The following is a 17,807-nucleotide window of genomic DNA, read 5'->3' on the forward strand; positions in this document are numbered from 1 at the left end:
TAATACTCTGTCCCCAGAATGAAAAAAACAGTGTTCTATGTCTTGTTTCCAAGGCCACACCGAATAAGTCTGGGGTTAAACTGGAGTTATAGTAGAATTCTGATAATTAACATGGCAGGGCCTAATCAATGAATAAAGATTGTGCTCTGAATACATTTCAGTTTGATTGGGTTGCTGGCTTCCAGTAGGCTATTGTCCATGTATGGGTGCACATAGATATTCTAACGTCATAAGTGGGTGGCTACCAAAGCCAAATATTTGGAGAAGGACTTAGGAGTGAACTTCAGCCCGAAAAAGACAATAGCATACCAAGTATTCTTCTTCCCTACCAAAAAAGAAAGGAACTTCCTGCGATTATTTATGACTGGGATGTTGAAATACGCATTCTGGTTGTTGATCACACCCATCCCAGTCTCTTGTTCTCAGATGACAAATTATTTAATGTAAAGGTAGCACCTGGAATGTCTCCTTCGTGATTCACTTGTTGTCTAGATGAGGGTGTAGGATGGGCCTGAAATCCTTCTTTCTGCCTCTCTTTTTGATTAAGAAATATCTTGATTAGATGCCTTCCATCTTTTGCGACTGGTTGACTAATTCTACTGCTTTCTGCTCTTGCAAGAAAGAGGTTTCTTGTGCAGACTGGCTAGATGGTGCGGATGCTAGTGATAAAGGAGGTAGTGGTTTTCTGAAAAGGGGCAAACATTCTTCCTGCACGATTCATATGACCCATCTGTCACTTTCATGTTTTGCCCCTCTTTTAAGTGTTGTGATGTACAAGCCCTCATCAGAGAGGAGTACCAATTGAGGAGCACGGAATGACAGTGGCAGCTGTACCATAGATCTTCCTTCAGGCACAGTTCATTGTTTTATTTTCCCTTTCATGGAGGGGGTTTGGACATAAATTTCTGGGGCTAAAATGTTGAACTTTCTAACTGTTGACATTATTACCAAGTATAGCTGACGATAAAGGCAAAGAAAAGCCTGGTCTTGCAACAGAGGCCTGCACTTATTTAAGAGGTGATGTATTGCCACTGTAAATGTAGCAGAAGTCAAACATGTCTCTTCTGCTAGTTCCAAAAGGTCAGGTACTAGGAAAAGCCTACCAAATGAGCCAAGTTGTAAGATCTCTAAGATGGTATCACACCCCGGGATATTCTTTTCCTTGGTAATTATGCTTTCGCTATTGAAGATGCTGAAGATAAAGACACTCTTAACATCGACCTGAGGGGAGGATTGTAAAGCTCAGATGTCGAGTATCTCATGGAGATACTGGTCTCAGCAGTAAAGCCTGTGTAACGGGAAGTTAGAGAGGGGAGCACACCAACATTTAATGTTGGTGCTTTGACATCCATAAAGATCAAATTTCGAAAGGCGAACACTTTTGTGCTGCATCTCTGACTGCAGTCAATCTCTTTCATGTTGAGTGTGTTCGAAGGCACTGGGAGCGGAGGGAATGAAGAAGCCTCTATTTATATTGCCTTCTGGTTCTTTCCACCCTGGATCCCCCGCTCAGGCAGCCCTTTGGGGCTGAGAGCTAAGACACAGTAGAAATAGAACTCTCTTTATAGGCTCTTTTCCCTATTCCTCTCTGGAAGGGTGATTAAGCAGACCTGAAGGCAGTCTGGAGCATTTGTTTCCTGCTACATGAAGAGTAGGTCACAAACATGAAGACTTTTAGACTGAAAAATGTTACTGGAGAACCTAAAGAAACTGCTTCTCCAAGATGAAAACTGTCACTATTCCTCTATGGAAGGCTGACTTAGCAGACCTCAGGGCAGTCTGGGGTGTTTGTTTCCTGCCAATTGAAGATGAGGGGTAAAAAAAAACGCTCTGTGTTCTTAAGTCCCACTCCTACAAGCCAGAAAAACACACTGGCTGAGAGGCAACTGCTAGTATAGTATGTTTTGGAATTAGAAACAAATAGGCTTATTAAAGGCACAGTAGCCTTGTTTGCCTACGCAAATGCAATGCTTGGTAGCAGGCGTCTATCATTAAGATGCTGCCTTGACAGACTTCTTGGAGGATACCCTTTTTCACACTGAGCATGTTAGATTTGTACACTATCTTTCAAAATAAAGTGGGGAATTATTATATATATAGGAGTATCAATGAAGATTCTGCAATAAAGTAGGCAGCTTTATCTTTCTAGGTCAATGACTCAGGGCCTCAAAGACAATGATTTTAGGCCCAGAGGCCAGTACCAAAGTTTCAAAACGAATTAAGTTGAAACACACCTTGTCTAGGTTGGAAAGACACCACCTCGACAGCATTTCTGGCCATATCAGCATATGAAAGTAAATTGATACGCATTGGTGGTCTCGATGGTTTATGTAGTTTAGCAGAAGACAAAAAAGAATGATAATCTGAAACTGATACCTAAGGAGAGTCAAAGCCTCTAAAAACTGAACAGCCAGTATAGATAGGCACTTCGGGTCAAGGACATGAATCCGTTCCAATGCAGGCATGGAGGTTTAGAAAGTGAATTTGCTCTAACAGACGGAGACAGTAGGGAATTGGAATGCTAGACTAAGGGAGATATGCAAGGGAGGAGTGACAGACTAAGTGTGGTTCGAGTGTGCTCGTTCCTGGTTCCCGTTAAGAAAATCTTAGCCCAATCTGTGCAATCTGGTTTAAGCAGCAGGACAGCTTTTGAGAAACAGCCTGTGGCATGGTAGGAGTACAACAGCTCACAAAATCATTATAAATTTAAGACACAAAGGACTACACATATTCAGAATGACATATGGTAAAGATATTAAACCAAAGATGTAGACCACAAATAGTCCAATTTTACACACAGTTTTTTTTTTAATACAGCTACATTAAATCAGAAACTTTAACCATTTGGGTTCATCTGTTAAAGTGGGATTGAATTTTAGCAATCCGCCTGAGAGGCTTAAAGACCTACTTAGTAGTGCTGCTGCTCTGACTTAAAAGGTCAATTTATGGGAAACAAATTGCTGGTCTAAAAATGGAGATCAAAACATGGTTTGATGTTGCTGGGTCTCTGGCTTTAGAAGACTGTATTGCATCAAACTTACAGGGATAGGATGTTGGGTAATAGCTTGAACTATGAAGCACTGCCTGTCAGTGTGGAATCAAACATCAACACAGACAGTTCAAAGATTTGATACTCCTGTAGATGGTGTGTAACAGGTTCCGACCAGGACAAGATCCCATATGTGGCACTGGCTCAATGAGGATTCAATTGACACAGTATAATACTAATAGCAGCTCCAAGCATTGGATCTTGGTGGCTCAAAGACTCAAATTCACAAAATCTTCAAAGCAAGTTGGAGGTTTCTGAACAGGCTAGTTTCACTAAATCCAGCTAGCTATGTTCAGTTTCACTGATCATACGCTTCCTCTGGTCTCAGGCTCCTCTTAGCAAACAATGCACATAGAATTCCAAAGGCTTCTTGCACTCGCATGCATAGCTTTCTCACTAGATGGTGCTCTAATATGCATGTGAACCCCCAACCAGAAAAACAGGTTGGTTTCACTGCTCTGCAGACATGTTCTGTAGACAGAGAATCTTGTTTGGAGAGAGAACAATTCCACTCGCAGGTTTCTGGCGTACCAGAAATAATATTCTACTCAGAAATTCAGGGAAGTATGTTTTACATTTAGCTTCAAACAGATTCTCTCAGTAGAGGCATGGGGGTTCAAAGGGCTTATCTATCACTGATGGTGATCCTAAAATGATCAAATTGATCTAGCCCCAATTCTCATTATAGAGACAGTATAATGCATGTTCTGCTCAGGCAAGACCACTTGTGACAATATATTTTCAAGAGACTCATCATCTCAAAATTCAAGATCGCAGGACATGTCTGAGGCCATGTGGAGCTCATTAAAGCTCCTATTAAGTGGCAGAGCAAATAGCAACTGTGAATTGAAATTCATCCAGCAAGAATTTAAATTTACTGTCACCAACTTTAGGTGAATATTATTTCATAACCAAATATTTCGACATGCATACTTGGAAATGTAATTCAGTAATCTGTTACATGGGTGCTGCAAATTTGGTTCTGACTGGATCTCCCAATCAAAAGTCAGAAATTAAAGATGACTCTACATTTATTTTGCACTGGTTACGTTTCTCTGCAGCAGGAATAGAAAACATATGTAGACTAAGATTAGGTTATGTTTTAAAAAGCACCGGAAATAATATTTATCTATTTCTACCTCTTACCATGATTCCACTCCTGGCAGTTCTTCAAGGAACTAGGGGTAGGGCAAGTCATGTAAATTTTGAAACAGCTACACATAATTTTCAGTATTTTTTTGCTGTCCCTGTGTGCCAAGGATTTCATGAAACGCAACTTTAGGATTTTAAAGTAAGACTTACACCAACTGTTTTTCTTTTTTACCCAAATATAGTTAATGTATATCAATATACATTTCATTGAACTAAATTGTTCCTCAAGTTCAAAATAGAATAATATGCATCAAATGAGAAACAGAAGATCCACAAACACCGCACTAGAAAAACTGACATGCAATCAAGTATGGCATTTGGAAGGGTATACGATTTATCACCACTGCCGACACAGCTTAGGAGTGTCTCAATAGCTGAACCCTCATGCAAAGACAACCCACTGTACACTCGACTGTCACATGAGTTAAGCTAGCAAAGACAACCCACTATAGACTTAACTTTACATGGGTTTGGCTGGAGGTTGCAAGTAACCCAACTGTACAGAATACCTCTCTAATGGAAACGAACCCAAAATTGGTTAGAGAAGAAAAGCCTCTGCTGGGTAAAACATGACCACAGATTGATGTCTGCAGAAACAACAAAACGACCAAGTAATAGGCTAACACTGTGCTATATAAAATACCCAGTACCACTACATAAAAAACAATGAAGATCCCACAAAGGAGGGAAATGTATACACTATTGCACTCACATTCTTGTTGTTTCTGGCATTTACTCTTAGCTCATCACATAAGCTTTCACTGGCTCTCCTTAAACCACTATGATACAAATGCCATTCCTATTCAGATAAAACTGCAGCATTTTCACTGAGACATCTTTTCCAGCAGTCCTTCTGGATTCTCACACAGCTCATTTCCTTTGTGGAACTCTATCCAGTCTGCCTCTGAACAGCTTGCAGATTCTGCAATTTAGCTTGCATCACTTGGAATTTTAACACCCTAACATGCATCTCTTCCAAGGGTTTCATCTCCACAGAACACCCTCGCTTATCACATGTCAGACGCTTGAGACTATGATTTTCTAAATGGTGTTTGGAGGAATACTTCTGCATAGTACTAACCAAATTCCAAAGATAATCCATAAAAGTAACTGATCTAATCTGAGATGTACATTACTTTTCGAAAGTGTGACACCTGTATATTGCAGCTTTTCATTTTGATAATATCAATTTTATCCCCCCAATCATTCACTTCAGACGGGCTTTTAATCCATTGATGATCCTCTAGCAGGAGGTTCTAAAGGAATTTGGAATATAGCTTCCTGTCATAATTCTCAGATTCTGACAAAACAAAAATTCACTAAGTGCAAGTTTACTGTGGATGTGTATACTAGACCAAACCTTTAAGACTTCAGAAGTCTAACATGTCAGAGTTGAACAGAATAGCACATCAGCTTCCTACAACTCAAAATGGCTGAAGTTCATCTAACAGTAGCACTATCAGTGCATTAAGACTGCAGCAATAAGACATTACTGAAACTAGAGCAGGCAGAGCCTTTCAAACATAGGAGTGTGTGCTTTGTGCCATAAGTGAAATATTTGTTACCAGAAGCCACAAATTTGATCGCTTTGCTAAAAAAATGAATCCAAAAGGGATATTTGTTTCTGAAACACCATGCAGTGCATACAATCCAGAGACAGTGTTTTAACCAGGCAGTGCCATGTTAGTAACATAAGATGGCAAAAATGTGAAAAGTTAGTGGCATAAAACATTAACTGTGGGGAGTTACATACCTAACTGCACTCGTTCCGCTTTCTGTGCAGCCAACAACCTGGAACTTCTCAAGATCCCAGTACCTAATTGTTCTGAAAACAAAATACACACAGAAAATACAAAATGAAAATTAACAAGTATACTATTCACTTTACTTGTTATCGTAGCTATGCCCTCTAGGAATACTTCTCAAAATCATTAACATTAGAATATTCTCACCTGCCCACTGGATCCCCAAACACTCCCAATAATACTAAAAACAACACTTAAAAAAATGGAAACTGACATTTTGTCAGGCTAAAAATCCTATAAATAGCTTATTGTAGGTTACATTTTCCAAACTGATCTGGTTATTAAGATCAACAAAAAACAAGTTACTTAGCTGTACACCGTGGTGCTCCAGTATTGGTATCTTTTATAGATTCACATGCTTGAATCTTCCCTGACGTCATGGTTTGAGTCCCATGGTAACAGTAAAATAGCAGTATGAAAGCTTAACACTGAAAAGCCCATAAGAATTCTTTAACTTTAGTAACCAATAATAATTGTTATAAAATATCCAAACTCCAGCCAATTAGAGCTTAGACCATAAAATCTCCTTCCCCTGTAGGGCCACCATACCCTCAGATTTCGAGCGTGAGTGCCCTAGGTAATGAAGAGGTATGGAAGGTGAACCTGAAGAGGGGAGAAGGGAGGGTTGCATGTGAATCTATAAAATATATCAATACTGGAGAACCAGAGTGTACAGGTAAGTAACTTGTTTTCTCCAGTATTGTATTTTTTATAGGTTCACATGCTTGAATCAGAATAGCAAGCAGTACTCACAAAAACAAAAGGCCGAAGGTAGCGGGAAGGTGAACCATCTTACCATGCGACACAAAAAACAAATTATATAACATGAACTCACAATAATGTATTTGAATGCTAAAAGATATATATATATATACATATATACAAAAATGGAAAAATGTTCGAGAATATTTGAATCATGTTATCAAAACAAACAGTAAACTTATATAGTAAGGAACAGGCTTAAACATCATACCTCATGCGAATAAATGCCTCAAAGTAGCTTGACCAACTGCCACATCCCCCTTCTGCCAGGTATCCAAGCAGTAATACTTTGTGAAGGTATGGATGTTCGCCCACGTCGCTGTCCTGCAGATATCAATCAAGGACACTCCAGCGAACAGGGCGGAGGAAGCTGCCACCTTACGTGTTGAGTGCGCTGCGGCTTTGGCAACCAGAGGACTGCCAGCCCTCTCATGACAAAAGAGAATAATTGATGAGACCCAATGAGCGATAGACACCTGTGTCAAAGTCTGACCCTTCCTAGGGGCAGAAAAAGTAACAAGTAGCTGAGTAGACTTTCTGAAAGGTTGAGTCTTTTGCAAGTAGAATTTCAGACATCTGTTAATGTCCAGAGAATGGAGTGCCCTCTCAGCTGGTGAAGAAGGAGCCGCTAAGAAGGGGGGAAAACCATTGGTTCATTTAGGTGAAATGCCAAAGGTTTAGCCATAGAATCACCTTGTCTGGAAAGAATTGAAGGTAAGGCTCCATTGTTGTGAAGGATTGGATCTCAGTAACACGTCTTGCTGAGGAGATAGCGAACAGGAAGGCCACCTTCCAAGAGAGATACTTTAAGTCGCATTTGCGGATAGGTTCAAAAGGTGATTTCATAAGCTGCAACTGGACAGTATTTAACTGTCATTGTACTGGAGGAGGTCTTACTGGAGGGTAAATCCTGAAAAGTTCTCATGAACTCCTTTATTAGTCTATTAGACCACAGGGACAAACAACCAGAAAATCGTCTGTACCTGGAGATTGCTGCCAAGTGTACCCTGATGGATGCATACGCCAAACCAGCCTTCGCCAGAGATAATAGATAAGGTAAAACATCCTCAGGTGACGAAGAAAGCGGTTCAAGAGAGTTTGTGGCACACCATATACAGAACATTTTCCACTTGGCAAAGTTAGTGCTTTACACTGTTTTACATTCATTAATTCATTCATTCATTCACTTGGCCTAGTAACAATTTATTGTGGAGGGAGCACAAGCATTCTCTAGTTTTGCTTGGCATTCCTCAGAAATCTTTAATCAGCCGAACTCTGTGTCATGAGGAGCCAGGCTGTCAAGTTGAGCGTGCATATCTGGGGATGAACTACTTGACCCTGGTTCATGGAAAGGAGATTTTCTTTTGGTTGCAAGTGAATCGGAGAACACTGTGAGAAGCTAAACTGTTCTGTGAACCAGTATTGCTGCGCCCCCGCCGGGGCTATTTGAATGATACGGCAAGGTTCCCGTTTGAACTTTTGGAATGAGAGGGAACGGAGAGAATGCGTAGGCAAACGCTCCCTCCCATGAGAAGTGGAATCCATTTCCCAGACAGCCTGGTTGAGGGAACCTGCTGGCGAAGGATCTGCATTTTTTGTTGAGAGATGTAGCGAACAGATCTAGGGTTGGAAATCCCCAGCAGTGAAATACCTTTAGCAACTGCTCGTTGCCTAGTTGCAATTTGTTACACTGCCTTGTGTCTCTGCTGAGTGAATCTGCTAAATCGTTCTGGACTACCGGCAGATGCTGAACCTGAATCAGTATCTCGTTGGCTATCAGTCATTCCTAAATCTGTTGAGCCAGGTTTGAGAGGGTCTGAGATCTTGTCCCTCCCTGCTTTAATAGATAAAACATGGTGGTGGTGTTGACCGTGCAGATCAGGATCGATGATCTCCTGATTTTTGGCAGGAATGATTGAAGACTCAGAAAGACCGCTTGGAGTTCCAATAAGTGTATGCGACACTGAGCTTCCTGAACCAACCATTTTCCATGGTCCTGCAGTCTTTGCAGGTGAGCCCCCATTCGTCCATGGAAGCGTCTGAAGTCATGACCAACCTAGGCTTCTTCATGAGGAAAGTCAGACCCTGTGAAAGATTGTCTTTGACTGTCCACCAGGAAATTGCTGAGACTATCCTCGAAGTGATTGATAGGAAGGCCACAAATGAGCCTTGGGATTGCCTCCATTGAGCGTTGAGCTCCTCCTGGAGAGGCCTCGACCTTCAGCGGCAATTTAAAATCAGTGGGATACAGGATGACATCGTCCCTAGAATTGATGTGTATGTCCTTACTAAAACGTACCTTTTTGCGGACAGACCCCTCACTGTCCTTTGCAGTCATAGGATTCTTTCTTCTGTAGGAAAGGCTTTCGAGAGTGTAGTGTCCAGAGTTGCTCCCAGAAACACTATTAACCTGGAGGGATCCATGGAGGATTTTTCCCAGTTGATTCTGAGACCCAGGGAGCGAAAGAGTTGGACACAGGCGTCGGATCTTTTGGGGGCTTTGACCAACCAGTCGTCTAGATCAGGGAATACTTGATGACCGGTTCACCGTAGAAAAGCCGCCACCAGAGCAAAGCTCTTGGTGAAGATTCTTGGAGCCGATTTCAGCCCGAAAGCAGTACTTGAAATTGGTAATGGCACCCTGCCACCTAGAACTTCAAAAACTGACAATGTTTTGAGTGAATGGGAACGTGAAAGTAAGCGTCTAGAAGATCCAGTGAAGACATATAGTCTCCTGTATCCATTAGAAGCAGAATTTCCTAGAGCGATAACATTCTGAAAGATTGGGATTTGGTTAACTTGTTCAGTGATTTTAAGTTCATTATCTGCCTCCATTTTCTCGTCTTTCTTTTTATTGAAAAGAAGTGGGAATAGAACCCCAGATTGTGTTGATCGGGCAGCACTTCTTCGATTGCCTGCTTGATTAAGAGCAACCGGACCTCCTTCTTGAGAATACGGAGATGGCGATGAAAAGACCTTCGAGAGGGCATGTGTGGAAGCTGTTGAACAAATTCCACGCTGTTACCATGGAGAAATACGTCTAACACCCACTTGTCGGAAGATATAAGTTTCCATTGTTTGAAGAATTTGAAGCAAATGAAGTCGAATTGAAGTGGGAATGCGGACGCAGGGGCCTGTGGAACCTTATTGTCTCTTGTTAGAGTTGTGGGCCCTACCTCCTGGTTGTTGGCGTCAAAGTGCTGCTGGTCTAGAGTAGGTCGATGAAGAGGTTTGTCGAAAGAGCTGAGAAGAGTACTGTGTATGAAAACCCTGTAGGTGATACGGCTGGAAATGCTGTTGAAGCTGAGGGCGAGAGAGATATTGACCTTTGCCTCTGCCCAGGAAGGAAGAAAAAAGTTTTTGCTGAAGGTTTATCAAAGATTTAGCAGTCTCTGTATCTTTTTTAATTGATTGCAAAGCCTCATCCACATGCTTCCCAAATAGTAATTTGCCATCAGATAGCATGTCGAGAATTTTGGCCTGCACCTCCGGTCAAAAAGCAGTAGCCTTCAGCCACCCTTGCTGTCTCAGCACCACTGCTCCTGCTGTTGACGAAATGTCCATGGCCACGTCAATGGTTTCTGAAAATGCATTTTCACCTTCCGACAGCACCTCAGGTGCCTCCTTCTCATCTTCTGGAAGGAATTCCAGCGAAGCCGAGATGTCGGACCACATCTGGTGGTCATACCTCCCAAGATTAGCTAAGGAGTTGGAGGCTCTGATAGCAGTGGCTAACAAGGCGGAGAACCTTTTGCTGATGTTATCCAAACGGCACCCTTCCTTTTCAGGGGTAGCTGGACCTCCTTTGAGCTGCCTGCTTACTGACCGAATCAGGCCGGGGATGCCCGATCAGGCACGCGGGAGACGCTTCTGGTGCCTTGTACTTCTGGTCCAACTTTGGTACTACAGCATGAATAGAAGCTGGCGTTTTAATTAATTTCAAGCCTTCCTGCCGCAAGAAGTCCACAATGGGGATGTAACGGGAGGAGCGTTGCGTAGTAGGCTTAAAATCATACAAAAAACACTTGGTTTGTTGAACAGGCATGGGAAGGTCAAAGTGCCTGGAAGCGCACTCTAGCAGATCGTGAAACCCTCCGATATCTGCGGACGAAGAGTCGGCTGAGGGTGAAGAAGGAGAAGGTGGAGTGGGGATAACATAGTCATCCCACTCGTCGTGGATATCCTGGTCCAAACGTAATTCCCCTTCCTCTAACTGCTGGTCATCATCATCTTGACTTTGCGCAGTAACCGGAGCAGGAGTTGTTACAGTGCAGCTCTTCTGCAGCGGAGATAGAACCCGCAATGCTGGAGTGGAGACTTCCTGAGCGGGAGGAGGAGCAGAAATTGCTTCTGGAAATCTTTTATAATAGTCGTTGAGCATTAGCTAGAGGTGAGATAGCAATGAAATGGGGACGTTAATGAAGGGTTCCTGAGTTTGATATTCCTACTCATCATACGGATAGTGTTCTTGCAAAGCATCCAAATGATGAGAAGCGTGACATTCCCTATCCGAAAAATATTAGTGTTCTTGCAGTGGATGGATCCTTCGTTATCTCTTCATCGAGTCCTGGCAGTTAACCTGGAGTTGCGAAGGACTATTAGCAGGACCGGAGGGTACATCATCTTCCGACTCGTGAAAGTCTAGGAGGCAGGCAGGAGACAGAGGAGAAACCTTTGAAAAATCCTGCACCAGGGAAGGTGCCAGTTTCAGAAGCTGACCAATCTACACCCTAGTCAACGGGGTCATCGACGGGATTGCCGACAATCGTCAACGGGATCGCCGACAGAATCGTCGTCGGAGGGATAGCTGTCGACTGTTAACGAACGTGCTGAGCCGATGACGGTGAAACTCTTGTTGACGGAAATGGCCTAACCGTGGGAGAAGATGTAGAAACCATCACCGCTCTTGGCGATGTGGCTGCTGCGTCGTCTTGACCTTCGACGTAGTAGGTGTCGACGGAACGCCCACAGAAGCAGAGGTTGTAGATGGTGCTTTATTCGTCAACTGGAGTCTTCTGTCACTTGAAGAATCCCTGGAATCGACGGAGGGGCAGAACCTGATCTCTGACGTGATGAGGAGGGACTAGACTTGCTTCCTTTCCCTCCTTTCTCCTCAACTCTCTCCTTACTACGAGACCTGGCCTTTTTTGGATCTTTAAGAGAAGAAGAAAAACCTTCTTCTTTTCTCTTCTTGGAGGAGGTATGGAGCTTCTCCTCAGCCTCAGAATCAAAGTCCTTTGCAGCTTTCTTTCTTTGCAGCCAGAGAAGCAGCCTACCCTCACAGTCCTTAAGAGTTTTTGTAGAAAAGGTACGACAGTACTTGCACTCTCTGGGCTTATGGTCTGGGTATATACAGTAAAGGCATTCTTTATGTGGGTCCTCAAAATAAAGTCTGGACTTTCTACAAGTCTTACCAGGCCTAAAAAACCTTTTTTTAGACTCTGACATAATGAAGAAAAAATGGGTACTCCCACTCCTGAGTGGTACATCAGAAGAAAAATGAATGCAGAGATAATACTTAAGCTGGAGTTCAAAAGGGCAACAGTAGAAACACTGACTGAGCAGAGCTCAGAGAGACTCCCTAGCACACGACGTGCAATAAAAAATCTAAGGGTATGGTGACCCTGCAGGGCAAGGAGATTCTATGGTCTAAGCTTTGATTGACTGCAGTTTGGATGTTTTATAACAATGGTTATTGGTTTGGCATGGTACTTATACATATACTTTTTCACTGAACTTTCACAGTTGCAGTAGTGTTGTAATAGGTCCTGAAGAAAGCCTTTTTAGGCTGAAACATGTCGACCAATTGATTCATCTAAGGATGGTAATATTTGCTTTCATCCATTCACACTCTGCTTTTAATCTTGTCACCATGGTGACCGTCTGAATAAAGTTTACTATTAGGCACCATGTTAGTCAATTTTATCTCATCACTTTCCAATTAGCACATATCTTTTGAACACTGCAACTTTTTTTTTCACTTCCCACAGCCCTTTACACACTGCTGTCTGACTTTCCATTACTGGTGGATTACACACTAGTAGTTGTCCTCACATTTCCTTCAAGGTGAGACACCTAGTGGATACCAGTTTGGATTCCTAAACCCCAGATGATGAGGTTCCGCCAATGGGTGGGGTGATGGGTTCACTCTTTCTCTGCTCTCCCACACTCACAGTCTATACATATATCCATTTAGTATATAACAGACACTTCCCAGCCACTACAGACCTTTAGCACCCCTTTTGTGTGTTTTCATTAGTTGAATAGGGGTAGGGTGTTCATAGGTCTCTAATCTCGTATCCCCCTTAGACCCTTTTCACTTTTGTTGTTTGTTGGAATAACCTTTAATGACACTGCCGAGGATGTACAGCTCTGCGTGAGGTAAACGTTCAACATGCAGCAAATGCATGCCGCTACAGAGAGATTAGATGAGCAGCATAAGTCAATAAGCGACACAAGTAGCAGAAGACAGCGACTAGGTAAAACAACCTTTGTTGGGAAAATACGTTTACATTCATGTATGAATTTTCTGTGTAAAATAAAGTTGGCCTTATGCTTGACCGTTGTATTCGACTACAGAATTTTCAAGTGCATTTGAAACTAGTGACGAAAATACCAATATCTCATCTAATATCTTCATATTCGTGTACTATTCAAGACGGTAAACAAGTACTGTAGGAAGTGCCCGTGTAGTAGTAGATTTTCTAAAATAACCCTTAAGCACCTCGTGTCAACAGTCCTTCGTCACCATGTGTATTACGAGAGTATAGTCGTAGTATTGACGAAATATACGTTACTTGCTAAGACGTAGATAATTTTATTTGGTAAATGTGGTGGGAGAAGGATCGTCTAAAGGCAGAGACCCAAGTAACCTCATTTGGACCGAGTTATGAAGCCAATAACTACACTTACTAAATGTGTCTTCATGCAAGTTTACAGCCCTTCTATATTCCACTTTTTGTTAAGATCATTTAAATACAATGAGACACTCAACACTCATTTCCACAGCCAAAATATTATTTTAAGTCCAGGATTTCCGCTGTGACAATTAGAAGACACCTGAAAACTGATGTTCAATTTGAAGAAACTGATGTTTTTTGCACATGCACCCCGAGCAATGGTGTGAAATTTTGTATGCTTGACTTCAGCGACAAAATACTAAAAATCTGCAGAGCTCACAGCTAAATTAGTTTTTCCTCATAGGTGCTGGCTTGGCAATACCGAATTTTGAGGCGTGCTTTGCTCCAGGAACAACACTACCAGCTTCTGACATTTAATACAACAAATGCAAAACCTAATAACATGTTTTCTGGGAATATGAAGTCATTGAAAACATGATGCCTAGCTTCAGTAATAGCCACTTTCGATGTAACTGTGATAAGCAAACACGGACCTCCAAGGAGCAGAAACACTCATCTCTACCAGCACCGAAAGGAAGGGAAATTTAACAAACGTCTAAACACCAGGAGTGAGAGGAGGGCTGGAGTGCAGACCCCGCTTAAATGTAAATGTAAATGTAGTGCTTTTATATAGCGCACGAATCACCCCCAAAGGGGTCTCAAGGCGCTCTGCACATATCGCTGTGGAACCCTTCCTGGCCTTTCCCTGTGAAGTGCCCACTCCTGGGCACCCCCAATGTGAAGCCAGGCATCCTAGCGCTGTTGGGGCCGTCGTGGAGATTAAGCAAGCTTTTGCCCAGAGTTGCGGAGTGTGACCCATGATTAGAATAGGCACTGAGGCGAGAATATCAGGTCCGGGGAAATTGAGCCCAAGACCAGACGAGGCGGGAATTGAACCCTGGTCCGGGCCAGACTTCTGCATCAGGGTCTGCCGCTCTAACCATTGAGCCACACTTCTCCACTTACCAGAGTGCTGTAAAATCAAGCACTGCCATAAATACTTTGGTGATAGTTTCGTATTGCCATTGAAATCTAATTAAGTCCAGCAGTGACAGCTTCCTTTCCAGAACACGGAGGACAAACAAAAAAAGCATCTGCAATGCAATAGTTCTCGCATTTGAGAGAATTTGAACTATTGGCATTTTAAATGATAATGCCATTTATTTATGTGGAGTTTTTAAAACAGATAAATATAAGGCATTGTGATTTACAGTGCCAATAGCTTAAGCTCTGGCAAATGTGTGTTATAAAAATAAAAAAAAGAGTTAGGCGAGAGCATATCCTGCCTGCTATTTGAGAAAATAGCGCTCTGAGGCTGTAATTAAAGCCTACAAGCAACAACACATGTAGCAGGGGATGTCACATGAAAGATTACAAAATGAGACAAGGCAGTTCAAAGGAGAGCCTACTAAGCCATTTGACCAATGAACAGTTAAAGTTTACAGTGGACAGAGCACCGCCTGCGTTGCCCAGGCTCGACCTAACTAGACTGCACACGTAAAGAGGAGCATGGGTGGCAATACATCATAACCGGAAACTAAGATAGGGACGGGCAAAGGGGTAGGTGGTTTATCAATAAGCACTGGAATACGGGGTATTACCAGATCACATCCATTTGGACTGGTCACGACAGATCTGATGGACATCTGCAGTAACATAGTCACCCGAGTATAGGGAGCATGGTCAGTTGCGTATCCGATGATAACTTATTTACACTAGTAAAAGACTTTCACTCCATTCTTATGTTCAATTCTGATAAAACTTTGAGTTGAAAAGACGGACGAGTTCTTATAACCACTTTATTAGAATGAAGACAGGTGTACGGTTCTACTGCTAAAAGTACATGAAATTCACTCTTGACAGTAATAATTGTGATTTGGAAGGCTGTCCTTCATGACACACACTGCAATGAAGGTTTGTGTTTATGTTCAAATGAAGCAGCCATGATCTTAGCCAGCATTAGATTCAGTTAACATGAAGAATAAGATTTCTAACTGAAGGGCAGATCTTTATCAATCCGGACAAAAATGTGTTGATAACAGAATTCTGAAGAAAGATTTCTGTGATGGGCATTTCTAAATATAGTAATAGCTACCAAATGTACCTTAAAAGAGTTGAAATGCAAATGTGACTTCATTAAATGAAGCAGAAACTGAAGTATAAACTTTTCTTTGAAAAGGATTAGGCTCCAACCTTTGTCTGGACACCCCAAAAGGTTGTTTTTCCACTTAAGAGTGTGCTCTTATGAATGGTCATCAGGACTCTCTATACAAAGAATGATGGATTAAACCCAGATCCTTGTGACTGGGGTGAATGTTTGCATTGTCCAGCATTTCGTCCATCAATTGTTTCTTTTGCAGAGTTGGTTATGAAACCTGGTCAGTAGGTTAATTTGTCAATGACCCACTTGTGCTTTTCTTTGTGTCTACAGAGTACACCCATTTGAGAATTTTGAACTTGTGGTAGATGGACCTCCTTTATCAAAAGACGCCATTTCCAAATTGCCTGAGCTTCCAGGAATAGAGTTTGGAATCTCATGCCTCCCTATTTATTTAGGTAATGCATTATTGTAGGACTGTGTGTTTGAATGAAGATCAGGCTTGAAGTCAGAGATGGTCGGTGGAAAGCTTTGACAGTTAGATGGACTGCTTTGAGCTCCAATGGGCTGATGTGGCATAGCTTCTATGTCTCAGCGAAAGGCTGTGAACTAACTGAGTCTTGTGGCACTGTACCACCATGGAAAGGACAGACTGATGCTGGCTGGCCCTGATGTGCTCTCACTGAGTCAATGGTCTTTTAGGCACTCCTGAAATCTAACATGAAATCTTCCATTTGAGACCATGAAAAAGCATGACACTATTGACTACAGCAGAGAGAATACTTTGCAATTACTGAAATATGGAGAACACTTTCTCTACCAAAGGAAACACATTCCCTAGATATGTATCCAACGTTGCCCCTATATAGAACGGAACCATATCTGATTTAGTGGGGGTAATTTCTGGAAATTGACATTATGGACAACACAGGAGGAAGGGAAGTTGTTTTGAAAACCAGAAGAACTTTTTGACGATTGCAAGACTTGATGAACCACTTGTCCAAGTACAGGAACATGAAAATCTTTTGTTTGTGAAAAAAGCAGCAACCACTTTCATCCATTTGGAAATTTGCAGAGTTTACTTGAGATAGAAAGGCAGTGCTTTGTATTGGTAGGGCAACTTCCTATTTTTGTGTGTGACTAGAATCTGGAAGTATGTAGCCTGTGCACATCCTGGCCCACTGCTCGAGTTATGGGACTATCTAAACAAGAGTCACTGTTTGGAATGTCTCTCTTCCAAGCCATTTCTTGGAAGTCCTAGGTTTGACTTATATTCTGCAATTTTTCACTAATAAAAAAATACCTCAAGTAAATTCCAGTTCCTCGACGAGTTAGTGGAACAGGTTCTATGACCTATTATTTAACATAATAGTAAGCAGTTTCGCTGTGCAGCTGGAAAAAAATTGCATTTTGGTGCCTTTTTAGTTGGCATGGACAGTGTTCCAGAAATTGTTTAGCCACTTTGCACAATAATCAGCATTCATATGTCATTGGTTATGTTTTGACGCTCTTTGAGATACCTCTAACCATCAGAGTGGCAACAGAAGAAAGGAAGTATGAAACTCACTGTTGTGAATTTCTTGAAGCCTTCCATGCTAAGGAAGACTGCTGTTTAGACACCCCTTAATGTGGAGTTTCGTTGATGGTATGAAGGTTGCTATTGTTGATGCTGTTGTGGTTCATATGGCAATCAAGGGGTACTGAGCGCTCAGAACCTGGTAGTATGGAGGGTTTCGGTCTCTGAAGGAGGACTGGAATAGCATATTTTTCTATCTACCTAGAGCCTTCAAGAATTTTGCATCATTACCCATATGCAGCATTTCCTCATTGTTAAACTTTCCTCTTTAGGAGGGCGCGCATTCTCCTACACAATTCCCACCGCATGGAAAAGTCTCCCAGAGAGCTTGCGCAAAGAAACGCGCCTACTACCCTTTAGGAAAAAGCTGAAAACTGTGCTGTTTCGGGAGGCATGGGGCATTGTCTAACCGGCCTCCATTTGGAACCGTGTGCACCCTCTGATAAGCGCTTAGAGACCCCGGGGT

General features: G+C 42.2%; 1 protein-coding gene across 3 annotated transcripts in view; it reads right to left on the reverse strand.

Moving 5' to 3' along the window:
* KATNB1 (katanin regulatory subunit B1) overlaps positions 1–17,807 on the reverse strand; it is a 633,244-nt gene that overhangs the window by 382,609 nt on the left and 232,828 nt on the right. For all 3 annotated transcript variants that reach the window (XM_086945006.1, XM_086945005.1, XM_086945004.1), the window contains exon 11: positions 5,955–6,026. In XM_086945006.1, the coding sequence (XP_086801132.1) occupies positions 5,955–6,026 (72 nt within the window). The remainder of the gene's footprint in view (positions 1–5,954; positions 6,027–17,807) is intronic.

This window comes from Lissotriton vulgaris, chromosome 12, assembly GCF_964263255.1.
Source record: "Lissotriton vulgaris chromosome 12, aLisVul1.2, whole genome shotgun sequence".
Taxonomy (NCBI): domain Eukaryota; kingdom Metazoa; phylum Chordata; class Amphibia; order Caudata; family Salamandridae; genus Lissotriton; species Lissotriton vulgaris.